The sequence below is a fragment of the Numida meleagris genome, chromosome 3 (genome assembly GCF_002078875.1).
Source record: "Numida meleagris isolate 19003 breed g44 Domestic line chromosome 3, NumMel1.0, whole genome shotgun sequence".
NCBI lineage: Eukaryota > Metazoa > Chordata > Aves > Galliformes > Numididae > Numida > Numida meleagris.
In genome coordinates this window covers 52502380-52529336 of record NC_034411.1, presented here as the reverse complement: position 1 = coordinate 52529336, position 26957 = coordinate 52502380, and the positions used below count along the sequence as shown (strand labels likewise).

At 38.9% G+C, this 26957-nt stretch overlaps 1 protein-coding gene and 1 long non-coding RNA gene across 9 annotated transcripts in view; one reads left to right on the top strand and one right to left on the bottom strand.

Moving 5' to 3' along the window:
* ADGRG6 (adhesion G protein-coupled receptor G6) overlaps positions 4298 to 26957 on the top strand; it is a 111519-nt gene continuing 88859 nt past the window's right edge. The window contains exons 1-2 of one of the 8 annotated variants that reach the window (XM_021391566.1): positions 4298 to 5041; positions 10953 to 11053. In XM_021391566.1, coding sequence (XP_021247241.1) covers positions 5040 to 5041; positions 10953 to 11053 — 103 coding nt within the window. In that variant the 5' untranslated portion in view covers positions 4298 to 5039. Of the gene's footprint in view, positions 5042 to 5062; positions 5480 to 5524; positions 5722 to 10952; positions 11054 to 24493; positions 25900 to 26606; positions 26696 to 26957 lie in introns of those variants that run through there. The other 7 variants (XM_021391563.1, XM_021391569.1, XM_021391570.1 and 4 more) reach the window with 7 other exon arrangements.
* On the bottom strand, positions 23026 to 26531 carry LOC110396158. Its single transcript, XR_002436812.1, has 3 exons — positions 26292 to 26531; positions 24256 to 24478; positions 23026 to 23684 (listed from the first exon to the last, which is right to left on the bottom strand). It is a non-coding gene; the product is annotated as an uncharacterized LOC110396158 (long non-coding RNA).

Sequence of the window (26957 nt, the reverse complement as noted above, 5' to 3'; positions counted from 1 at the left end):
ATGAAGTCCCAGTTCTCAATACATTCATGATCTTCTGTTTGCTATACCACTTCCCCCAGTGCTTTGCATCACACCACAGATAATAGCTTTTCCTGGATATTCTCTGATTCTACGAGCTCTTGCTAACCAAGTTTATCTTCCTGTTCACATACCAGAAACTAGCTCTGGTTGAAACTCTCAGAAGCTGGGCCCCTAATAATTGTTCAGTGCCAATACCAACATCATCCTACGAGTTCTTATAGCAATAAACTGCTATGTGAACCTTGTAATGTGAGCATTACTGCCAAGTTCATTGATCTGAAACTGGGAAAATGTTCAGAGATTCCTCTTGAGAGAAGTTTGGGAGGTTTTGCCTTTATAAGCAGGCAAGCCTGGATTTCCAGCATCATCCCATCCACCCCCAATAAGAAACATATGCAAGAACACCACTTACAGCATGTTCCAGTGGACTAATATTTATGGGCTCCAAAATGCTTGACCACAGGTAAGGAAAAATATTGGAAATAGGATAGCCAGCAGGACTAGGGAAGTGATCATCCCTCTGTACTCAGCACTGGTGAGGCCTCACCTCAAATAGTGTGTTCAGTTTTGGATCACTCACTACAAGAAAGACATTGAGGCCCTGGAGCGTGTTCAGAGAAGGACATCAAAGCTGTGAAGAGTCTGGAGCACAAGTCTTATGGGGAGTAGTTGAGGGAACTGGGATTGTTTAGTCTGGAGAAGTGGGGGCTCAGGGGAGAATCTCTGAATGGCCTGAAAGGAGGTTGTGGCAAAGTGGGAATCAGTCTCTTCTCCCAGGTAATAGCAATAGGATGAGAGGTAACGGCCTTAAGTTGTGCCAGGGGAGGTTCAGGTTGGATATTAGGAAACACTTCTTGGAACAGGCTGTCCAGGATTGTGGAGAGTCACTGTCCATGGAGGTGTTCAAGGAATGTGTAGATGTGGCACTAACATATATGGTTTAGTGGGCATGGTGGTGATGAGTTGATAGTTGGACTAGATGACCTTACAGTCTTTTCTAACCTTAATGATTCCATGAGATGAATTGGGCTCTAAAGAATGTCAGTGATTAAAAACTTGAAATATTTTGTGAGAATTAGTTTGCTGACTAGACCGTCTCTTGTTTTGCTTAAGGACATAGTCTTTACAGAATTTTATGTAGCGTAATGTGTACAGGCATTGTATACGCCATGCTCTCAGCAATTCATCAGAGGCATTTCATCAGACTCTTCATGATCTCTCAAATACAGGAAAAGAAGGAAGGTGAATATATTTAGAGATCTTCTGGAAGACTCTGTAGGAAAAAGACAGAAGTTCAGGCAGATTCTTCTCTGAACTGTGAAAGGTAGCTTTTGCTATGACTCAGCAAGGGGCAAAGAAGGCTGACCTGGGTTGGGAAATCTGGGAGCTGATTAACCTTGGGTGGGATAAAAGACTCTCAAAAAAGAAGATCTGCAGGACAGCAAAGATTACATAAAGCATAATGAAACAGAGCCCCGTGTTCTGTATCGTGGCACTCTGAGGTAATTCATGAATCACAAATATTGAGAATAGCAGTCCAGATTAGCCCTGTTCCTTCCACCTTTTAGATCAAAGCCCAGACTCTGATTCTCAAAACCAACTTCTGGGAGCTCACCTTTGAACTTACAAACTCAGCTGGGGGTATCTACCATGTTTTCTCCGAGACAGGAGAATGGCCAGGCAGAAAGCCAGGAATGGTTGTAGGGTATAAAGCCTATTTCTTTTTTTTCCTTGGACTTTTTGAGAATGCATATGATTTTGAATTTTCTTGATAGGTTTATAGCGTTGCACTATTTATTTTAAGCTTCCTTTTTATTGTTGCATGTTCAAGTGTTTTCTCTTCTGCACTGCTACAGGCACCAATGTTTCAGTACTCACACTTCTTTGGAAAATAAACACAGCTTTTCCTTAAAGTGATTGATATACTAAGGAGGAAAGTTTCAGAACAAAAGTTTCTAAAACTTTGAAGTGAAGTATCCATACATAAAATGTGACAGCTCATATTACTATTTCATGGAACACTCTGACTTTCTTATAAAATACTTTCAGAGAGGCCCATGCAATGTTGCACAAAATGTAAGGACACCATCCTAACAGTAAGTTTTAAAAAAATATGAACAAAGCTGTAACAATCAGGAACTGTAACATTCATATGAAATATTTCACTATTCATATTTCATGACACCCTGGTGCATTCACAGAATACACTATCCCTGTTCCTAACAATATTCAGCCACCATAGCTTCTGGTTTAACAAAGATAAGCATCATTTCCACTATGAACACAGTAAGAAAAGAATAAAAAGATCTTCTGGTTGTTATCCCTCTTATAATCCGTACCAAAGATGTTTGATTACAGCATTGTTTCCCAGACTTTGATGATGTTTTTCCTTTTATGAATATTGTGCAGAACACAGCATGCAATGTCAACCCAAGACAGTTCTTGTGAGGTAGCCTGCAGTATCTCACTCTGAAACAGAGACCTTAAAATCACTTTAATACATACACACAAACTCACTTGCTAGGCAGCAGCATGAAACATGGCAGACAGCAGGCTTCTGTGAAACTGCAAAGGGAATATGAACACTGTTCTTATCTATACTGGTCTTGAAAGCAAATCCCACAACCACGGAAGTTGGTGGGAAGTATCTGCATGTGTTATGGAGATGGAGATTTGTTTTAGTAGTGATGTGATGCCTTATCATTGATTCAAAAAGCATTGTCTTCAGAGGAGTAATCTCTCTCCAGGTACACCCCCTACACCAGGTAGTTTTGCTATTGATTAAGGGCAGATGTGGCATAGTGAGCTGCTGCCAGACAAAGATGGTAGTTTTCTCATGAGCTGCTGCTCTGCTCTTTGCTGCTCTGCATCTCTGAGACAGTCTCCAGCAAAATACTACTTTGTCATCCAGCAAATTTGCCCTGAAAGTTATACCCATGGGACAGCACAGTCATTTCCCAACCAGGTTTTGGGATCCTGAAGTAGCAGTGCTCCTTGTGTGAAGAGGAAAGCTCCCTCAGGAAGCACTTGCCACTGTTGTCCTTCCTGTTCTCCCTTGATTTAGAATCTCCCTTGTTGCGTGGTTTTTGGCTGACAAAATTTAAGCCGCTTAGTAGGGAACCATCAAATATTTTCTCAGAAATGTCTAGATATACATACAAGTTGTCATATGCATACTTATATACATATGTGTATGACATATCTATATTTGGACCAGTGTTCCTGATACAAAATAGCTCAAAGAAAGCGTGACAAGAGAAAAATCCAGTGGTTTCTTCTTTTCCTTTTTTTTTTGCTCGACTCCCAGGCTCCAGAATTACAGTTACTACTAATACCTTCCGAGCAGGGAAAGAAGATTAAGTTTCCAACATAGCCAGAAGACATGAACTGCACATGAACAGGAGACTGACATCTTCCAGATGCTTTTACCTCACTGTGCGCATCACGTACACAGTGAGTCCAATATGCCCAGAAGATATTACTTGTAATCTTCAATTGATCTGCACCTGTACAGCAAGTCCAATGCATTTTAGATGCACAAACTTCATTTATGATGTAAAAGTAATCTGCATGAGTACAATAAATCAAGGCAGCAAGAACTTGCAGGTTTATTGCCTGAGCACGAACTGACTGTACATAATACAGTAAGTCTTACCTGCATCAATACATTGAACTTGTTGCAAATGCAATGTAAAGTTGTTCTACACAGGCTTTAGACATCCTGAAACTGAGTGGATAATTGCTACAGAAAGCAGTAGGGCAGCTGACTGCAGGTCTGGAAGGAGAGGTGACACGCACCTGTCCTTGTGCCACCCAAGTCTGCTCTGGGGACTCATCCTGGGACACCAGACTTGGAGGCAGGGTGGAATGCAGAGCAATGTTGTTTAGAGGACAGGGACAGCAGGGTGGGGAAAGTCTGCTGTGCTGGCCCTGGGGCTTGGTTAACCCCAACCCTGCAGGTCTCCTGCCCTTGGCCAGTGCCAGGAAGTTACAACAAAAGGAACAGAATCACAGAACTATTAAGACTGGAAAAGACCACTGGGATCATCTAGTTCAGCTGTCGAGGAGTGCTCAGGAACATGTTCAGGAAGCCTTCAGCTCTACATTTATAAAGACAGTAAGAATTGACCAGAATGAGTGAATATTAATGTTCAGTATAAAGTTCGTGAAAAATTAAGGAACGTTTTCTTTTTTTTTTCTTCTTTTTTTTTTCCTTATAGTGGAACTCTGCTTGCTTTTAACTGGTGCTGCATGCTGGTAAGTTCATTGAATGATTTGCTATGCCAAATCTTCCCTTCCTTCATCCTTCCTAACCCTGCCAGCCCAGATCCCAGGAGAACTGTGAAAATTTTGGACCTACTTTGTGGCCTTGTTTTGCCATGGTTCCTTTGCTATCATTTCAATGCGTTTACCCTCAGCTCTATTGCAGTACCATGCCCTGCAGTAGAACAAACCAACTCCAGACCACTAGCACACGGTGTAAACTATCACCTTCCCACAGCAGTCGCCAGGAATTAGGTGTGGGCCAGCATTGTGCGAGCAGCATATGGCCTTGCCTGCTTCAGAAAAAGAGGCAGGGATCCGTTGCCTCCGTCTACCTATCTTCCATCCCTAGTGCGCCTCAGAGAAAATCCTCGCACTTTGACTGCCTCGGGGTCTGGGACACAGAGCGCTGCTCCGTTTGCTGCTGAGGCTGCGTACCCCGGGCTGCCCACAGAGCAGAGGCCTGGGGCTTCGTCTCGGAGCGGCGGAGCGCGGCCCCAGAGCTGCCCCGGGCAGGTCCCGCACGGGGGGGTACCGCGGCTCCGGAGGAGGCGGACGGGGAGCGGGAGGAGGAGCGCTCGGCGCGGTCACGGCCACCGCGGGCGGCGTGTGCGGGGGCGGGTGTGGAAGAGAGGTGGGCAAATAGCGATGACCTTTGCGAGGAGCCCGTGAAGGATCGCGCCAGAGGCAGAGCGAGCGGGAGAGGGGGAGGATGGTGGCTGAGAGCCGGAGGAGAGCCGCCCCGTAATGTCACCATGTAAGTCTTTTAAGTCTTTCCTCCGGGCTCTCAGGCGCGGACGGCCGCCCGGGCAGCGCGGATCACCCCCCGGTAGGGCCAGGTAGGCAGGACTCCCCGCGCCCCCGCCCCGCGGTGGGTGATGAGTAACGTCAGGTCGGAGCCGTGCAGATAGGTAGGGCTGAAGGAATGGGGAAACGGGAGAGTTTCGCGTCGGGAGCGTGGAGGGCAGGACAGCCGCGGCTCTGCCCCGTCCGGGCTTCGGCTCAGCCGGCGGCGTGCCCCACAGGCAACTGGGCTGCCGCTGCCTCTTCTCCAGCCTTGTAATCGCGCGCTCGGGACTTCTCCCGTCGCTTTTCCCCGCTTGGAGGCAAGTAGAGAAACCTCCGGCTCCGCCGCCGCCCAGCCCCAGTCCCAGCCGAGGAGCCCTACACCCCAGCACCTCTGCCGGCCTTTCAGGTACGGTGCCAGCACAGGGAGGGAAAGAGGGAAGGAGGAAGAGAGAGGGCCGGGCGGGTTCCATAAAACCGTCCCGGTACGACCGCTCCTCCCGGAGCGCACGGCGGGAGGAGGCGGAGAGGGGCTCCCGCTCGCTCTCGTACACTCTCTCGTTCGCCCGTCTGTCCCCGGGCGGGCACTGTCGCGGCCTCCGGGGGCTTTCCCCCAGATGTTTTGCCTTTCCCGACTCGCTTTTACCGAAGGTAAGGCAAGGCGCTGTCAGCTCTGGGGTTGGGCGTTTCGCCGGTGCCAGGTGAGAAGGGAAAGGAGGGAGGACCTGGAGGAGGTCAGCGCGGGGGGACGGCGGAAAGTTTTCCAGCTGTTATCATCGGAGAAGTTCAGGTACAAAGGAGAGTGAATCCTGAAGAGCGAGCGTTGCGGGCCACCGAGTGCCACATACCCAGCAAATGGGTTGCCTGCGACTCGTGAAAGTTCCTTTTGGAAGGGAAGCCAAGGCGCTGAGGCGGCTCCGATGCAGCTGGCATTGTTAAATCGCGGGGCAGTGTCATTACTGTCATGTCATTCAGTGAGGGTGTTTTCAAAGTTGGCTGTAAGATTAATTAAGAACGTGTCAGAGTTAACAAGTTGGAAGTTTCGCATGACGTTGTGTAATTAAGCTTACAGAAATCCTTTACAGCCCGAGTTTCAAAATTAAGATCCACTCCTTTGTTAATTCACAAGAACTGAAATGTGAATTGTAATCGCCCTTCACTTGCAGTTCCAAGTAAGAGTGATTAAGCTTAAGATCTTTTTGTTTACAACCTATATGAGAAAAAAAAAAATTGTGAAATTGATGTTATCTATCTTTTCATTTTAAACTGTCAGCAACATTTTTTTTTATTATTATTATTGCCAGCTTTAGACATGCTAGAGACCAAAGAAAGTCACTCTGCCTGGGGCAGAATTCACATCCCACTCTGGGGAACTTTGCCGAAGCCTTGAACAAGGAAGATGGTGTATTCAAATAGCTGTTCCACGATTTTAGGCTGTGCAGTATACAAATGAAACGCTCCAGGATTATTCACATTTTATGTGTATTTTCTTGCAGAGCTCTATACTCCCTAAAAGGTGATGAAGTTGCTCTAGCTGACTGCTGGCACGTAAAAGGTTTATTAGTTATATGTAGCAAGACTCCCACTAATTTAATCTTTAACTGTGTTGCTACCATCCGTTTATGGCTTAAATAAATTACATGTCTATTTTCCTCTTCTGGAATGAATTGTGAATAAGCCCATTGTCTCCCTATGTTATAGGAAATGAAAGTAGCTGTAGAGTGGACTACTGAATTGCATAGCTGGCCTTGTCCTAGTGTCTACAATGCCATAATGCTAGTTCATAGAAAAGCTGGTAGTTCTGTAAGATTCCATGGAAGGACATTTTCTAATTATTCTACTTTTTTGTGTGTGTGCGAATAAAGTGTGCAAAAGGGATTGCTGTTGTGAGACTACATCAAACTCTAATGGAGGCACTACAACTGGTGTTCTAACAGACCCCAGGTACACTTGGCAAATGTCGGGTTTGATTCTCAATCTGACAGTATACTATGATGTGTTCAGAACTGCCAGCTTGTTATCAGTGAGGGAAAGAACAGTGTTTTTCATTTAAACTGAAACGAAGTAAGGAAGAGAAAGCACTATGGACTATGCTAAGCAGTTTTAACTTATCTAGGGTAAAGACTGAGATAGCCAGTTTCAGACTCATCATCTTTATTATGGACTGCTTGCTTACTTAATGTTTTGGTGTGTTTTAGTACACTATTGCTCTGATATCCCATCTCTCTGTCTTTCTATCATATTAAATGATAAGAGTACTGCCCAGAGACATTGTGGAGTCTCCTTCTCTGGAGATGTTCAGGATCCACCTGAACACTCTCCTGTGTAACCTACTGTAGGGAACCTGCTTTAGCAGGGAGTTGGACCTGATGATCCCCAGAGGTTCCTTCCAACTCCAATGATTCTGTGATTTTAAAAAAAGAACGTGAGACCTCTTGGTCTTGAGTGTCTTGGACTATCAAGCCAGTGCTATTGCAGCAGTCAACCATGCCACAGATCATTCTCTGTTAAGCTGTAAATTAGGCAAGAACTGTTTGCTAATTTCTCTGAATTATTCCTACACTGTTTGGGTTCTGGTTTAGACATTAATAAATATTAGTAATCAAGAAAATGAATCTTTAGTAAATACAAGCACAGTGTGTTTGAACAGGTGAATAATAGCTGCAACCTTTATTTTTTCTTTTTCTTTTTTTTCCCAATATCTGGCAAGTATTTACCTGTTGCTCTAACTCCTTTTTGTGGCTTTCTGCCATATAGAACTGTTAAGAAATGGATTTTGGTATGGAAGAGGCCTTTTTGTTGGCAGTGTTAGCTGACTTCCATTCATGAAAACATCTTGTGTGAACAGGGATATTCTGCACATCACTATGAGCAATCAGGCTTCTGATTTCTTTTCTTTTTGTCTATACAAGATCTCAAGCATATGCAAATAAGTGACTTCCCTTCTCACCTATAGCACTCTGCTACAGATTGTGCTTTGTTCCATTGATAACCATAGGTCTTTCCCAAAGTCTTTTCCAAAAGAAGCAGATCTGACTGATGATGCCTGCATTAGTCAAGTGGTTTGGTAGCACGCTTCTGCTATGGTCATTCTTCTTTGATAAGCCTTTCATCCTTTCTTTTATCTGAAAGGATGTGCTGTAAAGAAAATTGTTGGTTGTTTTTTTTTTCCCCCTTCAGCAATGGAGAATATAAGTGGAGGATTCAGGCTTGAATTTTTTAAGTATTTGTTTGTTTATTTTGCTGGAGAATTGTCCATTTTTATAGCAGTTGTATAATTATCTAGCCTTTTCCTTTGGGGAAAAGTCTTGATAGTCATTCCTTTCCTGCCTTGTTTGCACTTGCTTGTGCACTGCTCTGTTGCTGACTGTCCATGTTCTTGAAATATTTCTTGACCTGTGCTTTTTACAAGAGTGAGAGTGAAGAAACAGACTGTAAACCAACACTGTGGAGCACTGGCTTGTAAGTGTTACCACAATGCAAGCAACCATTAGCAAACAGAAATTGGCCAAATTAAATAATAGCTGTGTCAGACTAACACAGAATCTCAGATTCTTTAAGAAGGACACTGAAGGCAGTGTGGCTAGATAGATGAACTCCAGACCTAGGCAATAGAAAACTTATCAGGATATTTTTCCATGCGAGCTAACAGACGTCAAAAGTGATGATTGCAGTGACACAAAGAAAATGTATCAATAAGATGAAAATACATTAATTCTGAGTTTTGATTTCTTTTTTTGTGATTGTTTCCTAGCCCAATAACTTTTGCTGTGTCTGCTCAGAAAGAAAAATCCAATGTAATTACTTCCTCAAGTTTTCATCAGTAGATTGCTATGCACTGCAGTAGTGCTTATCTTATCAGTAGACGTAAACTCTTTTTTCTGTGGAAATAGCAATATTCTTCTATACCTCTTCTGTATCATACTATGACCTTTAGCATCTCCATTTCATCTCTTTTGGGTGTACGTATGCAAGTTGTATGTGTTCATGTGTGCATGTAACTGTCTTTATGTTTTAAAAGGACTTCTGTTCAAAGTAAGTTTTCTAAATTAATATTAAGGGCATTCTGGATTTACGATTTACAATGAACAGTTCCCAAACCTCAGAATTCTGTTCTCTGAGATTTCAGTGGGGATTTATAGGTCATTAAATCAAGGACAATCATTCTGTTGTTTGATAATCTGGTTATTTTGTTTGTCTGGCTTCATCAAGGAGATTCTTATAGTTCAGAGCCCAGTGCGTTCAGTGCTTGTCTTTGACACTTGTTAAGTTTGACTTTACAATATCTCAGAGGAATAAATCAGCTTCAAATCCCTAATTTGATACAACTTTCCATAAAAAACTGTGCTTCTTTTGTAATCAGATTCTTTTGCCACGTAACACTGCACTGAAGTGAAACCCGACTGACTGCAGTTCTCTGTTGAGGTGTCATTTACCTGGGCCCATTGGCATCTAGCCCATAGATGTGGTTTAATGAACTTTTAAAACTGAAACATCAGTTGTTCCTTTACAATGGTTTACCTTGCTGCTTTAAGTTTGGCTTGTCTACATTACAGAGCTTTACTTTAGGAAGAAACAGAAGCCAGTACTGGGAGAAAGTTTACGTTTGCCCTCAGGTTTCACTAGCAGGTTCTCAGCAATGTCTGTGGAGCAGAAAGAAGACTATTTTCCCAAGTTTAGGAAAACTAAGTTTTCTTGCTACTGAATATGAACTCCTCCATACTTTCATATTTCTTTCTTGATATTTGATACCAGTGGCCCTTGCAAATGCCTTCCTCCTTTCTGTATTTAATGTGCAGTGTCCTGGAAGACATTTGTGTTCATCAGTGGGTCTTCCTTATGTGCTGTTGCTGGCAATAGACTTGTGAAATATTTTGGGGATTCTGCTAGAGATTTTCTTCCAGTATTATTAGATAATATCTTATTGAACTGAAGCCAATTACTGACTGTCATTGTCAAAGACGAGAATAAGGATTTGGTCAAAGTAATATGGTTGTTCTGTGATTTGTTCCTCTCTTTTGTTCGTTGCTAACTTGTTGAATAAAATGAGACAGGAGCGTAGTAGAGAACCGTTCATTTTGGATATGTGATTAAAGCTCTGATCATAATCATTGTGGATCTTCTTTCTTGCTTCTCCTTCAGCCCATTATGGAGGAATTATTTTGATTTAGCCATTAAATGTCATGTGCACTTCAAGGCAAAGTAAACTGTAATTTTAAGTTATAAATAATAATGTTTTTTACTTAATCACAGGTTTTTATTAAATAGTAAACACGTCCCTGACTTCACTGGTAGCACAGCTGGACAGCACCCCTAGATTTTGGCAGAAGTTTCAGTTGTTGGCAGAAGACCTTGTAGCTATCAAAATGCTAGCACTAAAAATTATGGAAAGCCCAATCAAGAGCGTAGGCAAATTCTTGTACCTCATCTTTATGTAGTTAATAGTAAATATGTTTGTGAGCGTATGTATATATACATATATTGAAACAGCATAAATATTTGTATACCTAAATTATGTAAATAGCAAAATAAAACTTTGCAATCTCCAGAAAACTGAAACCCATGTTAACTCTTTCTAACTATATCCATAAGGCTTGTTTGATTCTTTTCCTGAAATATCACATTATCTGTCAGCTTAGAAGCCCAGTGATGACCAGCCTTCCCTCTTGTCATAAGTTAAGAACCAGGCAACAACATTTCTGACCCTTTGTAGGAAGAATAGACATTTCTGTGTGTTTTCAAGCAATACTAGGGCCAAACAAAATTTCCAAGTTTTCAGCTTTATTTAATGCTAGTTACTAGATTCACTAGGAGCAGTATTTTCTTATTTTCTTGTCTTATTTAAAGCTTCTTGAATTGTTACTTGCTTTTTTATCCTACAGGATGTCTCACATAAGTGAAATGTGGTGCTGTCATTGGAAATGGAAGTTGCGGCACTGTCTCTACTTGTTTATCTTGTATATTATATGCATGCAGCAAGAAGGTAAGTTAACAAATTATCTTCTTGTTTAAATAAATGGTCTAGGCGCCAAAGTCTGATGACCAGGGATTATGCTTACACATGACTGAATTATGTACAGCGTAACATTCTGATGAAAGTGGCGTGTTATAATTATTAGTTGCTTTGATAGGCTGTCTCATATTTACTGCTGCTGTTTAATTTTCTTGTTGTTTCTGTATCTTTTTGCTCTTATTATTTGTTGTTATTTTTTATTTGTTTATATTTTTTATTTCCTGCATTATTTTTAATTTACTTTTTATTTTTTGGTTTTACCCTGTTGATACCTGCATTTCTCTTGAATTTGTTCTGGCTGTAATGTAACAAATATAATTTCTATTTTTAAATTCTTTTATGAATCAAATGATAGAAACTTTTCTCAGCAAGCTATATGTTCAGGAGACCATTGTACATTGTACAGAGTAGTCAGTTTAAACTTAACATCATTTTAGGCACAGAGTAATGTAACACATTGTGACTGTTTCTTTAAACATATGAACAAGAGATTTCATTTACTAAATGTCTTTTCCTAACCACTAGAGTGCAAAATATTTTAGGAACTCCAGCTGCTTTACTGGAAAAAAGACTGGAGTTTATCCTGGAGCAGATGGAAGTTTTGGAGCAGCTTGTACTGCTCAGCTAATTCCATATCTGATGGGGAGTTTTGCTGTTACAAACTAGCTATTGGAAAAAGGATGTTATATATAGAAAGAATTTCTAGCTTCTTTGACACTGTTTTTTCTCTAAATAAAATGTACAGGGTTTTTTGATGTTTGAATGTAGTGGCTGTGCAGTAGCAGTTTCCAGCTTTTCATTACTTTAATATGTGTTTTCCAACTCCATTAAATTGTGTAGCCAGGAATGTACGTTTAGGACCTGACTGTCATCAGCTGGCTGTTGGCCTCTGTGTCCCTGTGATCCTGCAGCTGCCTTCCTCATCATAAAAAAGTCAGCAAAAACTGCTGTAATCTACAGCTGCTGTGGGCTAATGCCTGGTGACTGGCACATTAAGGCCTAAAGACCTTTAGTCTTTGCTAATTCCTCTTGATAAGAATATGGTTATAAAAAGTGCAGACAGTGTAGCAAGAATAAGTCCTGTGAGCAAGAAGGCTCCTGCCAGTATGCTGGGAACACTAGACATACCCAGGTTCAATAGACAAATGTGTTTGCTGTTCAACAGTGAAAGAGATCATAGATAGTCTGCTGTTAATACTCGACTGAAATGAAAAGGAGACATTCACCTCTCCAGCAACCTGCCATTTGGCAGTGCTTGCCTGCAGACCCTTTGGTGTCATGTTTCTTCTTTTCTTTTTTGTTAATGTGAAAGCATAGGTTATAAACCACAGCTGCAAAATGTCCTTTTCATCTGTTCTTTTTAATAGAGCGAGGCAAATGAGGCTGGAAAGAATACTATTTTGAGTCCTTAAAATATATCATTTTGGCTGTGGGTTCATATGGTATCCATAATCTCCCTGGGATCTTAAGCTTTACTGAAGTTACAGAAGAAATATTGAAAAAACCTGATATTCACCCAGCTTAGCTAGTGAGCTGTAAGCTTAGAAAGCAATTGGGGCTTATTAAGCTTTGCCTAAAGGAGGTTACATACAAGTGAGGGATTAAGATGATCAGATAGAGGTTTTATGGATTATTTATGAAGCTATTCATAAGGAAAAGAATATCAGTCATGCCATGACATGAAAAAAATGCAAAAGCAATAATTGTATGGTTTAGCTTTTGAAGAACTACAGGACTTGGCCCACTTTCAGAAACAAATCTCATGAGAAGGATCACACAGCAGAAAACTTAGAGTAGGAGTGGAAAGACTATTCAGCTACAAACTGATCAGTAGGGTAAGGCCGTGAGGTATAATCCCAAACTATAGATCTGACATCTTTGAGGAACTGATGGATGGATTCTGACACTTTACACAGAAAGAAATAATAAATATAAAAAATGAAAAAAATAAAATGTCATCCGCCTGAAGTATTGTGGCTTATTGGCTTCAGGTTGCATGTTGTAATCTGGGGCAAAGATACAGATGAGCTCTGTAAGCAGCTTCACAGGTTCCTGTTCCTCCTTGTGGTAGCAGTGCCTGGTGGCTGTGGCTGAATCACTTAGCTCTGCCTGTTCCCCTGTCTATAAGATTAAGTGTATGTCCTGCCTCCCTTGTCAAAACTTTGTCTGTCTTCCGATGAAAGCACTGAAAAGAAGCTCAGGTATTAGAATGGTGATGTTTTAAACAGAATTAATTAAATCTCCTTTTGTCTGAGGTTCAGACATTCCTGATCTATTTGCTTGTATGTATATTTTGATGATTTCACAGGGCTCAAAAGGGAGCAAAGAGATTGAAGACGTTTCTGTAAAATGGAACGGGCACAGACAGAAGGAACTAAGAGTTTTTGGTCTAGAGTAAGCAGAAGTGGTAACATTTAAGTTCAAATATTTGAAGATAGCTGCAATGGGAAGGAAGAGTGATCTTTTTAGACAGCTGAAAGGGAAAAAAGTAGAGGTTTAAATTACAGCAAGATAAATGAGGGGAGGAAATCTTATCAAACAGTAGAGACAGCAGTGGAATAGATTGCCAAGGCAGACTGTGGAATTTAAGTCCTTGAAAAAGTATGCTAATGCCTGCCAGACATGATTAAAATCTCAGAGCTCTTGCTTTGGGGACTGAGAAATAAGTTAGATGATTTCCAAACTTCCCTAATTTCTGTACTCCTTCCTTTTATCTTTGCCCTGACAAATTCTATTTTGTTTCAAATTTGGGGAAATGAGAAGATTCAGTGGAAATTCCACATCTCATATTATGACAGGGATTTTGCTGTGCTTACAAAACTGTGTTGGTGTTTGCATTTTTGCCTTAATGTCATCTTTATCTGAAACAAGTAAGCAGCAATTCAGTACAGAAAGAAAAAATCACTTGCTTCGGGTACGTGTAACTTCACAAGTTAAGTGCACCTGCAATGGCATAAATGTACCTGCAATTCTTATTACACAGTTTCTGCATTGTGACCCATGTTGCTGTTATCACAGCATTATTACGACTGCAGCTTATGTCAGTGAGCACTTGTCCTGTTATTCATTCATCAGTAAAGTGTGTTGGTGTCAGTAGTCCTCAAGCTGTTTTTAATCAGTCCTCAGGGCCTCACTGAAGAGTGAATTTTAATTCCACCACAGGCCCTAAAATTTTCTAGTCATTTTTTAGTGGTGGTTTGAAGGAAAAAAAAAAAAAAACCCTCTAATTCATCAAGAAAAGAGGGGTGACATGAGAGTAAATCTGAAAGCAAGCTCTTCTCCCACATGCCTTGTAACTGTTCCCAGTATGGGATCCACCCTGTTGTGCTCCTTAATTTGGCCTGCATAATGTTGAGACTGCTCATGGACGTGGGAGAGTTTCTTAGAGACCCTGTGGGCTCAGGAGCCAACTGAGAGGTGGGGGAGGGAGATTGGTTGGAAGCATTACTAAGGCCACCAGTGCTACCAGCCATCTATGGAAATGGGTTTTATCTGGAACTGCATAGGGTAGGAAGCTTGTCTTCTTACCACAGCACTGAACTTGCCTCCTCCATACAAGGGCCAAAGATCCTATTGCCGGGCAAGTGACGAAATAATTGCCAGCACATTCACTTATCTCCCTCTCTCTTACCAAGGCCTTAGCCCAGTCAGCCAGTGTGACCCTGGCATACGATGTGGAGGCAGGGAATGCTTTTCCAGCATGAGCACTGACACATTTTTCTCTCGTGATATCTCAAGGGTGCGAATGAGTGCATATATATTCCTGCTGATGGCAAATGAGGCCAAGAGCATTGCCATGAACAACAGAGTGGAAATTTGCATTTCTGAATATTATGAAAAACTCAGGAAATCTGAAAAATTTTGGAAGTATTCAGTTTGTCAATTTCTTCCTTCCCTTGGCATCTATATGTCATATGTAATTAAGAAGTTTATCAGGGGGAATCTGGATATTTAGTGAATTGCTGCAAAGTGTTTTTATTCTGTACCCTTTCCCTATCAGTTTTCTTTTGTATTTTAATCTACTTTAAGCAAAACAACTCAAAAGCAATCATTTATGTCTTACTCAATATTTACATTTCTGCTGGCTTGAGGCATGTGTTTAGAATCTCTGTTCATATAAATCTTACAGAGAAAAAATGCCTAGTTGCCTTTCTTGTATTTTCCTTAGTTGACAGCTCATTAACACAAAAGTAAATCACTGTTGGAATGAATTTCACAGGAAGCTGCCTCTCATTACCTCTGTTTATTATTTTAGCTCTGATTTTTTTGGTGATATTGATAATTCTTTTTCCCTGAAGTGTTTAGTCCTCTTTGCATTAAATATAGTGGTATCCGATTAAAAGAATAGTGATTTTCCTCACCTGTTTCACAACTGTAAGCCAAAACCAAATGGAGTATGGTCAAACATCAAAGAAATTCAAAGCTGACTAAGCCCTCACTGCCTAAATTCTCTGCACTCCTTTTTTAGGTACATTCTTTAGCCTAAACTTTTTCTCTGAAGAATATAACTTTCACTAAAGAAAGAATATACCTTCCACTGAAGGCCGCATCTTTATGACTTTTACATTTTAGAATCTATTTATGATGTATTTTTGCCTTATGTTTTTCTTTTCACTGTTAAATGTTAAAAACATAGACAAATTTTCCAGTATTGTCTGTGTCAATGGTCGACAAAGAATCTAGCTCAGTGGTATACATCCAACAACAGACCCCAGAGTGACTCATGGCCAACTGGACAGTGCTTTACAAAGGGCTGCAGCTGTTAGAGGTTATTATGTAAAGAAATTCATTCCTTATAGTATTTGTCTGCTGTTCTCAATAAAATTAATGAACACTTTTGAACAAAGTGTGTTTCTGTCTCATTAGAAGACTGAAGTCATTGAGAATGTCACTTTTCTCTTTTTGATTAGTAATATGAGAAATATTGCATGATGAAGTGGAAGTTTTTGTTAAGAATGGAATACTTTTCCACATAAAAGTATATTACATATAAATCCAGCACTTATGTGACGTGTGTTTAAATATGTATTATTGTTAATACAGTGTGATTTAAATGGTTGATTCTATATATCAGCAGACCTGTCAGAAACAAGTGGATACCCCTGTCAGTCAGCATTTGTCAACTAACAAGAAGCACTGATCTTGCAGGTTTTGCATGCATATTGTAAAATCTGTAATTGTTTCGCTAGAATTTGCTTACTTAATGTGGCTGCTTAAGTGATTTGCATAAAGTGTAACATGTAGATGTTTACTGGATCAAGGCCTCAGATATAATTATCTGATAAGTGAAATGTTAACATCTGCCTTTTTCTTACAACCATAGCACAGAGATGTCTGAGATAGATATACTTGCCCTAGTACATTATGCACAGGTATTATTAAGATGGAGAAAAATACGTAGCTTTGATTTTACAGGAATTTGAAAAAATGCTGGAATTTTAGCTACAAAGCAATAAGTATTATTGCCTAGAAAACTCATCCAGAAAATATATTCCTTGTTTAGAGTTTGTATAGAAGTGTCTCTGATTAATTAATTAATACATGCAGTTTCTGAACTTCTCACTCGTCATGCAGGAAAAAAGATCTCATGAGAAAAAATAATTATTTCTATAATAATGCTTTAGACTGCAAATATCTTCTACAAAGTGAAATAAAATATTAGTAAATAATGGCGTTACATCATGGAAATACATCCTTTACTGTGGCACATTGAACCGTACATACTTTTCCTGCCCTAAATATGGTAATAGAGGCACCTAACTCAGGAAATGATGGCTTCCAGAAACACCTCTTGTTTTGTGTGGTTCCAGTTCTCATTGGTGTGTTTAGTTGCTGTAGACAACAGTCTACGCTCCAACCCTTGCTGCAGTACAGGAAAATGAAATGCGTAATGCAAAGTTTCTGTTCTGCTTACATAGTCAGGACCCCAAGTGTCATTTACACTAATTTTATTGTTCAACATAACTCCAGTCATAATTTTTGATACCACTCTGAACTTGTTATTCTCGTATGTCTTTTTTTCTTCATCTTTCATTTTGTTTTTTTTACCCTATTGTCTGTCCTACTGGACAACATCAGCTTAAGCAGCATGCTGACTGTTTTCAGTTCATTACTTTGAGAACAATTAGCAAAATTGTTTCCAGATTTCACCCCTTCAAGCATGCTCTCCAATTCCCATTTGGTGAATTTCTCCTTCTGTAGCTTTTGAACATCTTTTAATTTATTCAGTGGTTTGTCCAAATTCCGGTGTAGCAAATAGTCACTTTTGACAAGAGGCCACCGCAGTTGCAAAAATACTGCTATATCAGTTAAGACATAAGATATTTCATATTTTACAGATGTGTCATCGTGACTTATTTCAGAGAACAGATTTTTTGGAACCTCTTGTAGACTGAAAAAGTGTTTGTTGGAAAATATTTTGGTCAGTTGAAGAGTGACAGAAAGTTAGTTCCCATTCTTAAGAATACCCCTGAAGTATTTCAACTATCTCCCTGTACATTGTAAAATGATGGCTTTTTAATGCCAAAAATCTGCAAGAGTTAGCTCTAGCAGAACATAGGGTGAAACCATGAACAGACTGTCACACAGCTAACCTAATTTTTGAAAAGCTAAAATGCAATCAGAGTTTTTCCAGCTCCAGCTTTGTCCCTCATGAATATGCTTCTTAATGGGTGTCAGACAGAAAACTGTAGCTCCCTTTTGGGAACAGAGTTTGTTTTGTTCAGATGCATGCTCTGGCTTCTTGCAGTTCTTCTAATTAAGAACTGTGCAGTGACAAATCCATACTATGAAACTGAAGTCATTTTCTCATCAGAACTTACTTCTTAGGTGGAGAAAAAGACCTCATGGTTGAAGTTATCACAGAGGCATTTGTGCAAGTGAAGCAGTCCTCAGTGATTTTTGTTTTGCTGTGTGAGGAGCGAGGGGAAGTGTGTTTGTTTCTCCTCATCTTGAATTTACAGGAAATGCTGAGAAGCAGATTTAAATTTGAAATCTTTTACTACTTCTATTTCTGTCTAAATATTTTCCAGTTACAAAGTATTTTAGTCATATATCATATAGCACTGTAAAGAAACGGGAAGCATGCAAGGAATTCTGAAATCAGCTTGCCAGTCAAGTCATTAAATGTACACAAAGGAACACCAATAATGTGTCTTTTGTACTGGAGGCTAAAATAACTAGGAGGTTTTGTGCTGCATGTGTGTATCAGTCTATCCAATGTTTTGAACACCAAATCCCCCAGACTGCATCCAGCTTGTCTTGGATTTTAGCCTCAGTTTAAAGAATTGTTGTATTTCAAGAAATCGTATCTGTAGTATACTACAGACAACAATAAAAAGCAGTAATGCTGGTGTTGAACAAAAGCATCATTTGAACAAGTTAAGAATTTGTGGGTTTAAAAAAATAGTTTGTCTGATAATAACTTTTAAGAGAAATGTAAATAAAATGATGAAATTCAACCCTTCCATATGCAAACCTGGTTCATCGGATTTGCTGCATGCACCAACTACTCTAGTTACATTTTATTGTGTAACTAGTTTATGAAACATAGGCTTTTCTTTTTCTTTGACCTGTCAGATTTTGGCTGTTCATTGTTTCCATGCTGTTCTGTTCAGTATTTTGATCTTATTTTGAATTGGGAATGCTTCTGCTAAAATCTCGTCTCTTGAGCAGGCAAAGGTACCATATAGCAGCAATACCATCAGCTGGGTCTTCCCTCCATCTGTCTCAGTATACAGAGAATTACTATTCTGTTAAACTGATTATTTAACTATGCTACAAACAAAGTGCATTTAACCCTCCTAAGAACCCATGTTCTTAGAAGGGTTTCGGTGAAAGTCAACTGTTCATTGCAGGGGAGTTGGACTAGATGACCTTTAAGGGTCCCTTCCAATTCAAACAATTCTATGATTCTGTGATATAATAACACATTTCTCTCTTTGCTGACACATGGCAATTGGAAGGTTGTGCTGAGAATTAAAAAGGCAAATCTCAGTGTGTATATATATACACTGCCTCTAATAAAAGCTGTTCAAATTTTTCACGTAGGTAATATCAAACATGTGGTGTCCAAATCCCTTGCCACCCATTAGTAAGGCAAAATAAACCTGGAAATAATACATGTCTGGCTTAGTCAGTTGTCTTTTGTTTTGGAGGTTTCTTCCCACACCACCCACACCGACTTCTGGTTGTTGGCGGTGTTGATGTACATGATAACGTATATTCTCTTTTAGGCAACTCCTGTGGTTGCTGACTCCTTTGACTGTTGCTGTCTGTAAAAGAATCTGAGGTTGATCTATATTATTTGATAACATTACACTATCGCAATTGGATTATAGCTGAACTCAAGATCTGGGGAGAAAAAAATATGCACATTTTCTTGTACTTGGTTGCACAGATATTTTCTAATTAACACACTGTACCAACAGAATGTATTAGATGCTAGTCCAGTTTATAAATATACTGTTTTGAAAGATGTTTATCTTAATCTCTTTTATAGCTTAATAAATATTATGAATTTGAAGGAATAAAATTACATTAGTTTTAAAAATTCATCATATTTTCTTATTTCTAATAAAATATTTTTCTTAGGTAAAAAGCCTTTTTATACAAGTTAATAAAAAATAATTTTCCTACTCACAACAAGATTGAAAAAAATCTTAAATTAATAGTAAGCATCCCATTTAGTTTTTCATATTCTCAAAATGTTAAACTTGAGGCAGACATAGTTTTGAAATAGTTTTTTGCACATATCTTGGAATAAGATATAATTAAACACTTCAGTAGATGTTCAGCTATATATAGTCTGAAGGTTCCTCCATTTTAAGTGTGTATAATACTGGATTCTATTTGGTCCCACTGAATTTAGAGCAAGTTTTATTGTGCCCTTAAAAAGGAGCCGAGATATGCTTCTGTTGAATGCTTTTGAAAATCCCTCATTAAATGTCCAAACAGAAATTACTTGGAAGTTGGTGTCTTGGCCAAACAGTGTTGTTATGTCAGAGGAAGCCAAAGCTCTGTCTCATGCCTTGAAAAGATTTAACTTGCAGAGTGCTGCAGCATTGCTATTCAGTGTAGAAGGGAAAAAGGCTTGAAGAGTGAAAGAAGAGTTGCTGTGTATGCTTGGCAACAATTATGTGTTGTAACTTGTGGGTTTTGTCTGCGCATTACTGTGATCTCACCCAGTAAGGCTTGAAAGGCAAGAGAGTTTTGTTCTGTGCTTTTTGTCCGTGTAATCCCTATGTCATGTGAATCCCAACTTGGTACTTAAGAACTAACTTGAGCCCCAGCAAAAAAAAAAAAAAAAAAAAAAACAAAAAACAAAAAACCCTCAAGAGTACAAGCTCTCCTAAAAGCACTGATATTGAAAGACTTACTCTTTCAACACTGTTCTGACTTTATAAAGGGCATTACAATTTGCAGGAGTTTTGAGCGCCTCGGATTTCCAGTTATTCACTGGGAAATGAGCATTCTCAACAATCTCAGAAACTTAGTTAAGACAGTAATTTTGCTTTATCATCTTCTTTTCTGCTAGCTTAATTGCATCCTATTGGTGATCTGCAATTGATAGAAACAGTTAAAAATTATAAGAATCCAGACACCTACAGTTGTTTCTGCCTACCTATCCATAATCTGGCTGTGGTTTAATCCTAACACATAGAAGAAAGCTTTCATTTTCCTCTTTAAATTGATTATTTTTGATTAAAGTGGCATGAAAGATATTTTGAGGTTTCATAATATTTATGCAATATTTTGTGTATGTTTCTAGAGAGAAGACAGCCCAGCCTGGCCAGTTTTAATCTTTAGGGTGAGGTCTGCAATGCTTATCTTAATCAGCTACTGGTTTATTTATTTGAGATATGTGAAAATATGATGAAACATACTCTGTTAGCAGGGATTGAGCCAAGCTACCAAAAAAATAAAAACCTAGTCTTTTAGCAGTACATACTGTTTCACATTAGATTTGTATTAGCTTTCCATTACAGAATTCATCATAAGGAATGCTGAAAAAGAGATGGCAGAATGGAAATCAAGCATTTTTTAAAAGCAAGAAAGATCTTAAACTAGAATCTGATCACCAAAATATGAACTTTGTATCACAAACATTAATTACTTAATAAAGCTGGTGAAAATTAAAGGCAGCATTTTGACTTGCTGAGAAGCTCATTTCTGGTACTTTTGTAATTTTTTCTTTATAGTTTGATGTAGTTCAGTTGTCTTCATGTTTGTAATTCACTTTTTTATCTGGCTCTCATAATAATTCTCATGAATGATCTTCGTTATTCCTTTAATATAAGTGGTCATAAATGTACAGCATTGGAGCACAAACTTAGAAATGTGTATACAAACACTGATAGTAGCAAACATCATTTGATTTTCATGGTATGTAAGCAGACTCTACATCACCACAGTAGTTTATGCATTCAAAACCAATGATCTGAAATGCAAGGAGTTAATCTTTGCCATTAGATACCACTGTTGGGCGCACTTGCCAATTTGTCAACAATAGCGAAATATGCTGAAGGCCAATATGCCCAGTCTGAACATTGATCTAGTAAATATGTTTACACATGAAATTTTCTTGGAGTTATACTTTGTATTTACATATAGAGTTTTCAGTAAGATTAAAAATTCACTTTCTATTTTTCTGAAATTATAATGACACTCCATGAGGGTTGTCCCCTTAAACTTATAAATGTTAATGAGTAGTACTTGTGTTATTTTATTATTTTCTCCCTATAGCATGATGTTCCATAAATTTACTAATAGGAGTTAGCATTGTTTGATGTTCCTGGAGATACATTGTTTGAAGGTACAATTGGCCATTACCCTCTGCTTGCGTACTATCATAAATAATGATGCAAGGACATTGACTTGTCCTTGATACTACTTAGAAGTTAATATTGATGCTAACCAATATTAATCACATGTATAATGAAAACATTTCCATAACCAAGACTGATTAAAAAAGGTCTATAAAATAGGATATGTCATTATGCATCTTTAATCTTTAATATAACAAACTTTTGAGCTAACCTTCTGGAACTGCTTAAGGGCAAACATCCATATGGAAACGTGTGTATATTTGGATTGTGCAGGTGAATCTCCTGTACTGTCTGTTGAATGGTGACAGATTTACTAGTCCAATAGCACTGTGCCTTTGTCCACACTTGAGGTTAATTATGTCCTTTAGAATGGGATGCTTTGATCATGGAAAAATATATCTGTATGTATATGAATGACTGTTTTCTTTTTCATTGTGAAAAAAACTTTTAATCAGTAGCAACATGGGAGATTTGGGAGAAGAGCCAGATTCTAAACTGCATAGGGAAATCTAGACAGTTTAAACTGTTCATTTTCCTTTATTTTGTCATTTATCTGTAATTCACCTTTTCTAGTTTTCACACACTCAGTACCTTTATTTCTGAAATTTCACATGCTATTAAATGTCTCTTTCTTGTCTGTTGCTGCTACAAAGTAACGTAACCTTTCATCCCTACAAATTCTGACAGAATAAGCTTTTTTGCCTTTCCAGTCATTTCCTGTCACATGCAGAGGTGAGGAAGAGACTGGGATTCATATAGTGAACCAAAACAGAGACAGACAAATTAAAATCGGCACTTCTTAATTCTTCTTTTGAAATGTCAGGTATCTGTGTGATAGAAATAAAGGCATAAACCAGTGGTGTAATTTTCCTTCGATTGTCACACAATAGCTTTTTTCAAAGTTCAATTTATTTTAAATAAGAGAACAAAACCTTATGGAGAAAATAGTATTAAGAAAATACTAAGGTTGGAAAGACTGCAGTTCAGTAATCTGGATATAACAGAATTGAACAATTACATTTACCTATGCAATTTTCAATTTTCACATGCACCATGATGATGTAGGTTTTCATTACAAAATTACCTGCTTTTTGTCATTGGCCTCCAGCTTTCTATAGAGAAGACTTGCTAGAAGGAGGAAACCAATGTGGTTTGTAAGGCCTTTGCTTAATGTGTACCCAGAGCTGGAGCATGTAAACTAAATGAAGCAGTGGGTTGCAATATCTCATGGCTAGGATGGTTGAATTCTGTCCTAGAAAACTAAATGCTGTCTGAGTTTTGCCTGCTGGGAATTGCTGAGCGAATATTTTCCATGGTTTTCTTTCATGTGTCTCATTTTCTGTGCCTAATCTGAAGCTGTGTGAAGAAGGATTTACTTTTTCAGGTGAAGTAAATAGCCACTATGTTGACAATATTAACATCTATATAGGGTTACAAATAATGAATAAATTAGGTCTTGTGTGTCTGAAATTATATACCCAACATCAGAGGACAATTCTGATCTTGATATTCCTCAATTCCCTTTCTAAATAATGAAGTTAAGAATACTTCTTTCTTCACAGTCAGATTATTAGCCTTTAATTAATGACTCTTTGAGAAACATTCAAATGTTACGCTAATGAACACTACAGAAGAGTTTGTGAGGAAATTGTGTCTCAGGAGATTTGAATTGCCGCAAGGCTGAGGGTCATACATTGAAGAATGAAGGTAAAGCAGGCTTCTGGAAAAGTTGCTTACTGCATGAGATTTGTTCTTCCTGTGCACTGAATGAGGTCCTGCAAAAACAGTAGTGTGTGATTATGTAATTGAAGATTTTTTTTTTCAATTATCTATGTAGAAAGGCCAAACAAAGGTTAACTCTGGCATTTCCTAACTTCAGTGTCCTTGATTTTGCAATCCTAATAGTGTCTGCATGTTCCTAGGAGTGGTTTCTAATGTTGGTGCATGTATGCAGAGAGAGATATAATCATTGTTAGAGATGCTTACTTAGAATTTTAATCTAACAGATGCACAGCACCAAAAGCTTTCTTAACAAAATATTTACTCATTTTTCTTGTTTCATTCATTCATGTCTTCTCACTTAATCAGGATGTTTCCCACCACATCTCTGAGACAGTTGAGGAAGCTGAGATTGACAGTGATTGGAGTAATTATGCCTCTTCAGTGTAAAGCAATTTACTCAGCAGTAGAACTTTCCTTTTAATTTCATTATTTATTTCAGCCTTTGCATAACCCAGAAACTATAACAATAGAAGCCTGACTCTTCATGACTTACCTAATACCAGAACATATTATTTCATAATGAAAAAAAGAATAAAGAATTACTTTTATTGTAGTACTACTTACTTGCAACTATCACATGTAAATCTTTTTTTTTTCATATCCATATCTTCAAGGGGATTTTTTTTACACATTTGGCATATATCCTTTGCCCATCTTCTCCAGTACTTTTTGTTCGGCAATATTCCAATATTGTGCACTGATAATTTTTTGTTGTTGTTTTGTTGTCCAAAACAATGGTAATTCTTAAGCACACAGTAGTTCTTAGCTTATTGATGATTGATTTGCCCTGTTGGAAAAAAAAAGAAAAAGAAAGAAACACAAGAAAACAAAACAACAACAACAACAACAAAAACACATACAGCACTGCATTTGGAACAGAAGACTCAGTGTTACGCTCAGCAAAAGAGAAATAAGAAAATATCCATGTAGAGAAGAAATGTTAAGGCTTCTATTTCTCCAGTACAAGCATGTGAAGGAGTACTTGGAAAGTGTTGGAGTGTGGATAAGTAAATCATATGTGGAACGGGGTTTGAATGAAGGTGACATTTTGCTAGGATGTAGGGCTCTCCAAAATGCATAAAATCTTTGTGTAAACTAAGTAATGGCAGGGTGCCCAAAGCTTTGTAGAAAGATGTCTTCTTTTTTAGGAAAAAATACAAAATTCTGTCAAGAGTAGGATATCTTTGATGTGAAGATCTGCTAGATGAAAGGCTGCAACTGGCATGCAGTGCCAATTGTCCTCTTGCTTCCTTAGTGTATTTGGTGCCAACATCCTTAAAAAGAACAAGGATTTTAAAATTCATGAAGTATCAAATTTGAAAAAGGATTTCCTTTAGAGCTAAGATTGTTTTTCTCTCCTCCAGACATGTAGCTAATGGTAGGACAAATGAGTCTTTCAGAAATTACATGTTTAATATCTTTCAGTCTTATGACAAGTTGTCAAATAATTTAACTTTTTTGTAACTATGGACAATGTCCCAATCCCCATCTACCCTTGGAACAAACATATATCTGCTACAGGTTTAGCTCAGTGGTCCAAGAAGCTCAGTAGTCGTAGATGGGCACTTGGAATATAAGAATTAAAATAACTTATGTGCATGATGCTTCCTCCGAAAACTCAGCTATCCTTCACTCTTTTCATTTCAGGAATGAAAATATCAGTGAGGGTTGCTTAGTAGCCAGAAATGGATTTCTGCCAACTAACAGCTCTGTCTTTCTTTGAACCCTCACATCCACAGTTGTCTTGTGACAGGGTTGGCCACGTGTTCATTTCCTGCTGCACAAAGAACCACCTTTTTTTTTGCTTATTTTGAACCTGGCTTCATTTGGTGGCCCTTTGTTATGGAAGAGAGCAGATATTCCCCCTCTCCTTATTTGCCATAGCCCATAGACTTTTTGTAGACCTTCCTATCAAACTTCCACCATCTATCTCTTTCCCAGCTTGAAGAGTACTTGACTACTCCCTCACTTGCCTTGACCATCCCCACTTAGGACCCCCGCACAGATACCCTCTGCCTGTGGCTCGAGGTCTTGATTTAAGCAAAGGCTGGGACACTCCCATGTGCCCTGGGCTGTCAGCTAGGTGAGAAAGGCGGGAGTGAAGTGTTCTAAGAGACGAGAGGATCTGGGTGACCTCAGAACAGGCAGGCCACTCGCTGACCAGGCACACTCCCACAGTGTCTGAGCAGGATGAGAAGACAGGATGAGGTGATGAACTGGGTGCAGAGTTCACCCAGGGATTTTTCAGGCTAGAGACAGAACCAGAGACATACACATACAGCATAGGTCCAGCAAGAGTCAAAAGCCAATTAAGGGCTTTTAGTGCACTCAGGACTGTCTGCACTTATCTACACTGAATTATATTTGTTGATTTATTGCCTAGTCGCTCTATCTTATAAATGACTTATTTCTGCAGTTCTTTACAGTTTGCCTTCAGGGTATATACTATCTTGAATAGCATTGTATCATGAATACACTTTGTACTCATTTACTGCTTTCTCGATATGTTAACTAATGGGGAACTCAGCAAAGACCACTGTGGAACTCCACAGGTTACTTTCTTGCTTTTTTACAGATTCCTGTTTACTCCTGTGCTTTACCTTTTAACCAATTATTTATCCATGCTAGAACTTTCCAAATTATGTAATGATTGCCTAGCTTCCTTTAAAGCCTTTGGCAAGAGTTTTTGCCAAAAACATTCTGGATATCTAAGTAAACCGTTTCACATTTAGCCAAGTAGTACAACTGTAGAGAACTCCAAGAGGTTTGTAAGACAGAATGTCACTTCATAGAAGTAGTGCTGACTCTCCCAAATACATTTTACTTATCCAGGTGTCCACTAATTCTAGCATGTCTTACATCACAGATCCTTTGTTGTGACTGAGGCACTAATGTGCCCAGTGAGAAAAATGAGGTTGGAGTAAACCAACTTTACCTGACTGCCAATTACTGGCAACCTCTACAGATATTAGCATTATTAACAGATCTTCATGATGAATGACTGGTAATGACACTGCTGTTCCAATGCTTTGTGCTAAGCCTGCATCTTGCAGAATTGACTCAAAAATAATGTGATATTTGTTCATGCTGACAACAAGTGGAAAAGACTGAGTGGTACTTCTACAATTATTAAACTGTAATGAAAGGTTTGAGCAGCTCACTTGAGTGGTAGTTCCTCATTATGTTTTTATCCTAGAGCCAGTCTTGCAGGTCACAACTCTGAATGTTAGCTGATGAACCTTTTCAGTTGTAGTGAATGGATAGAC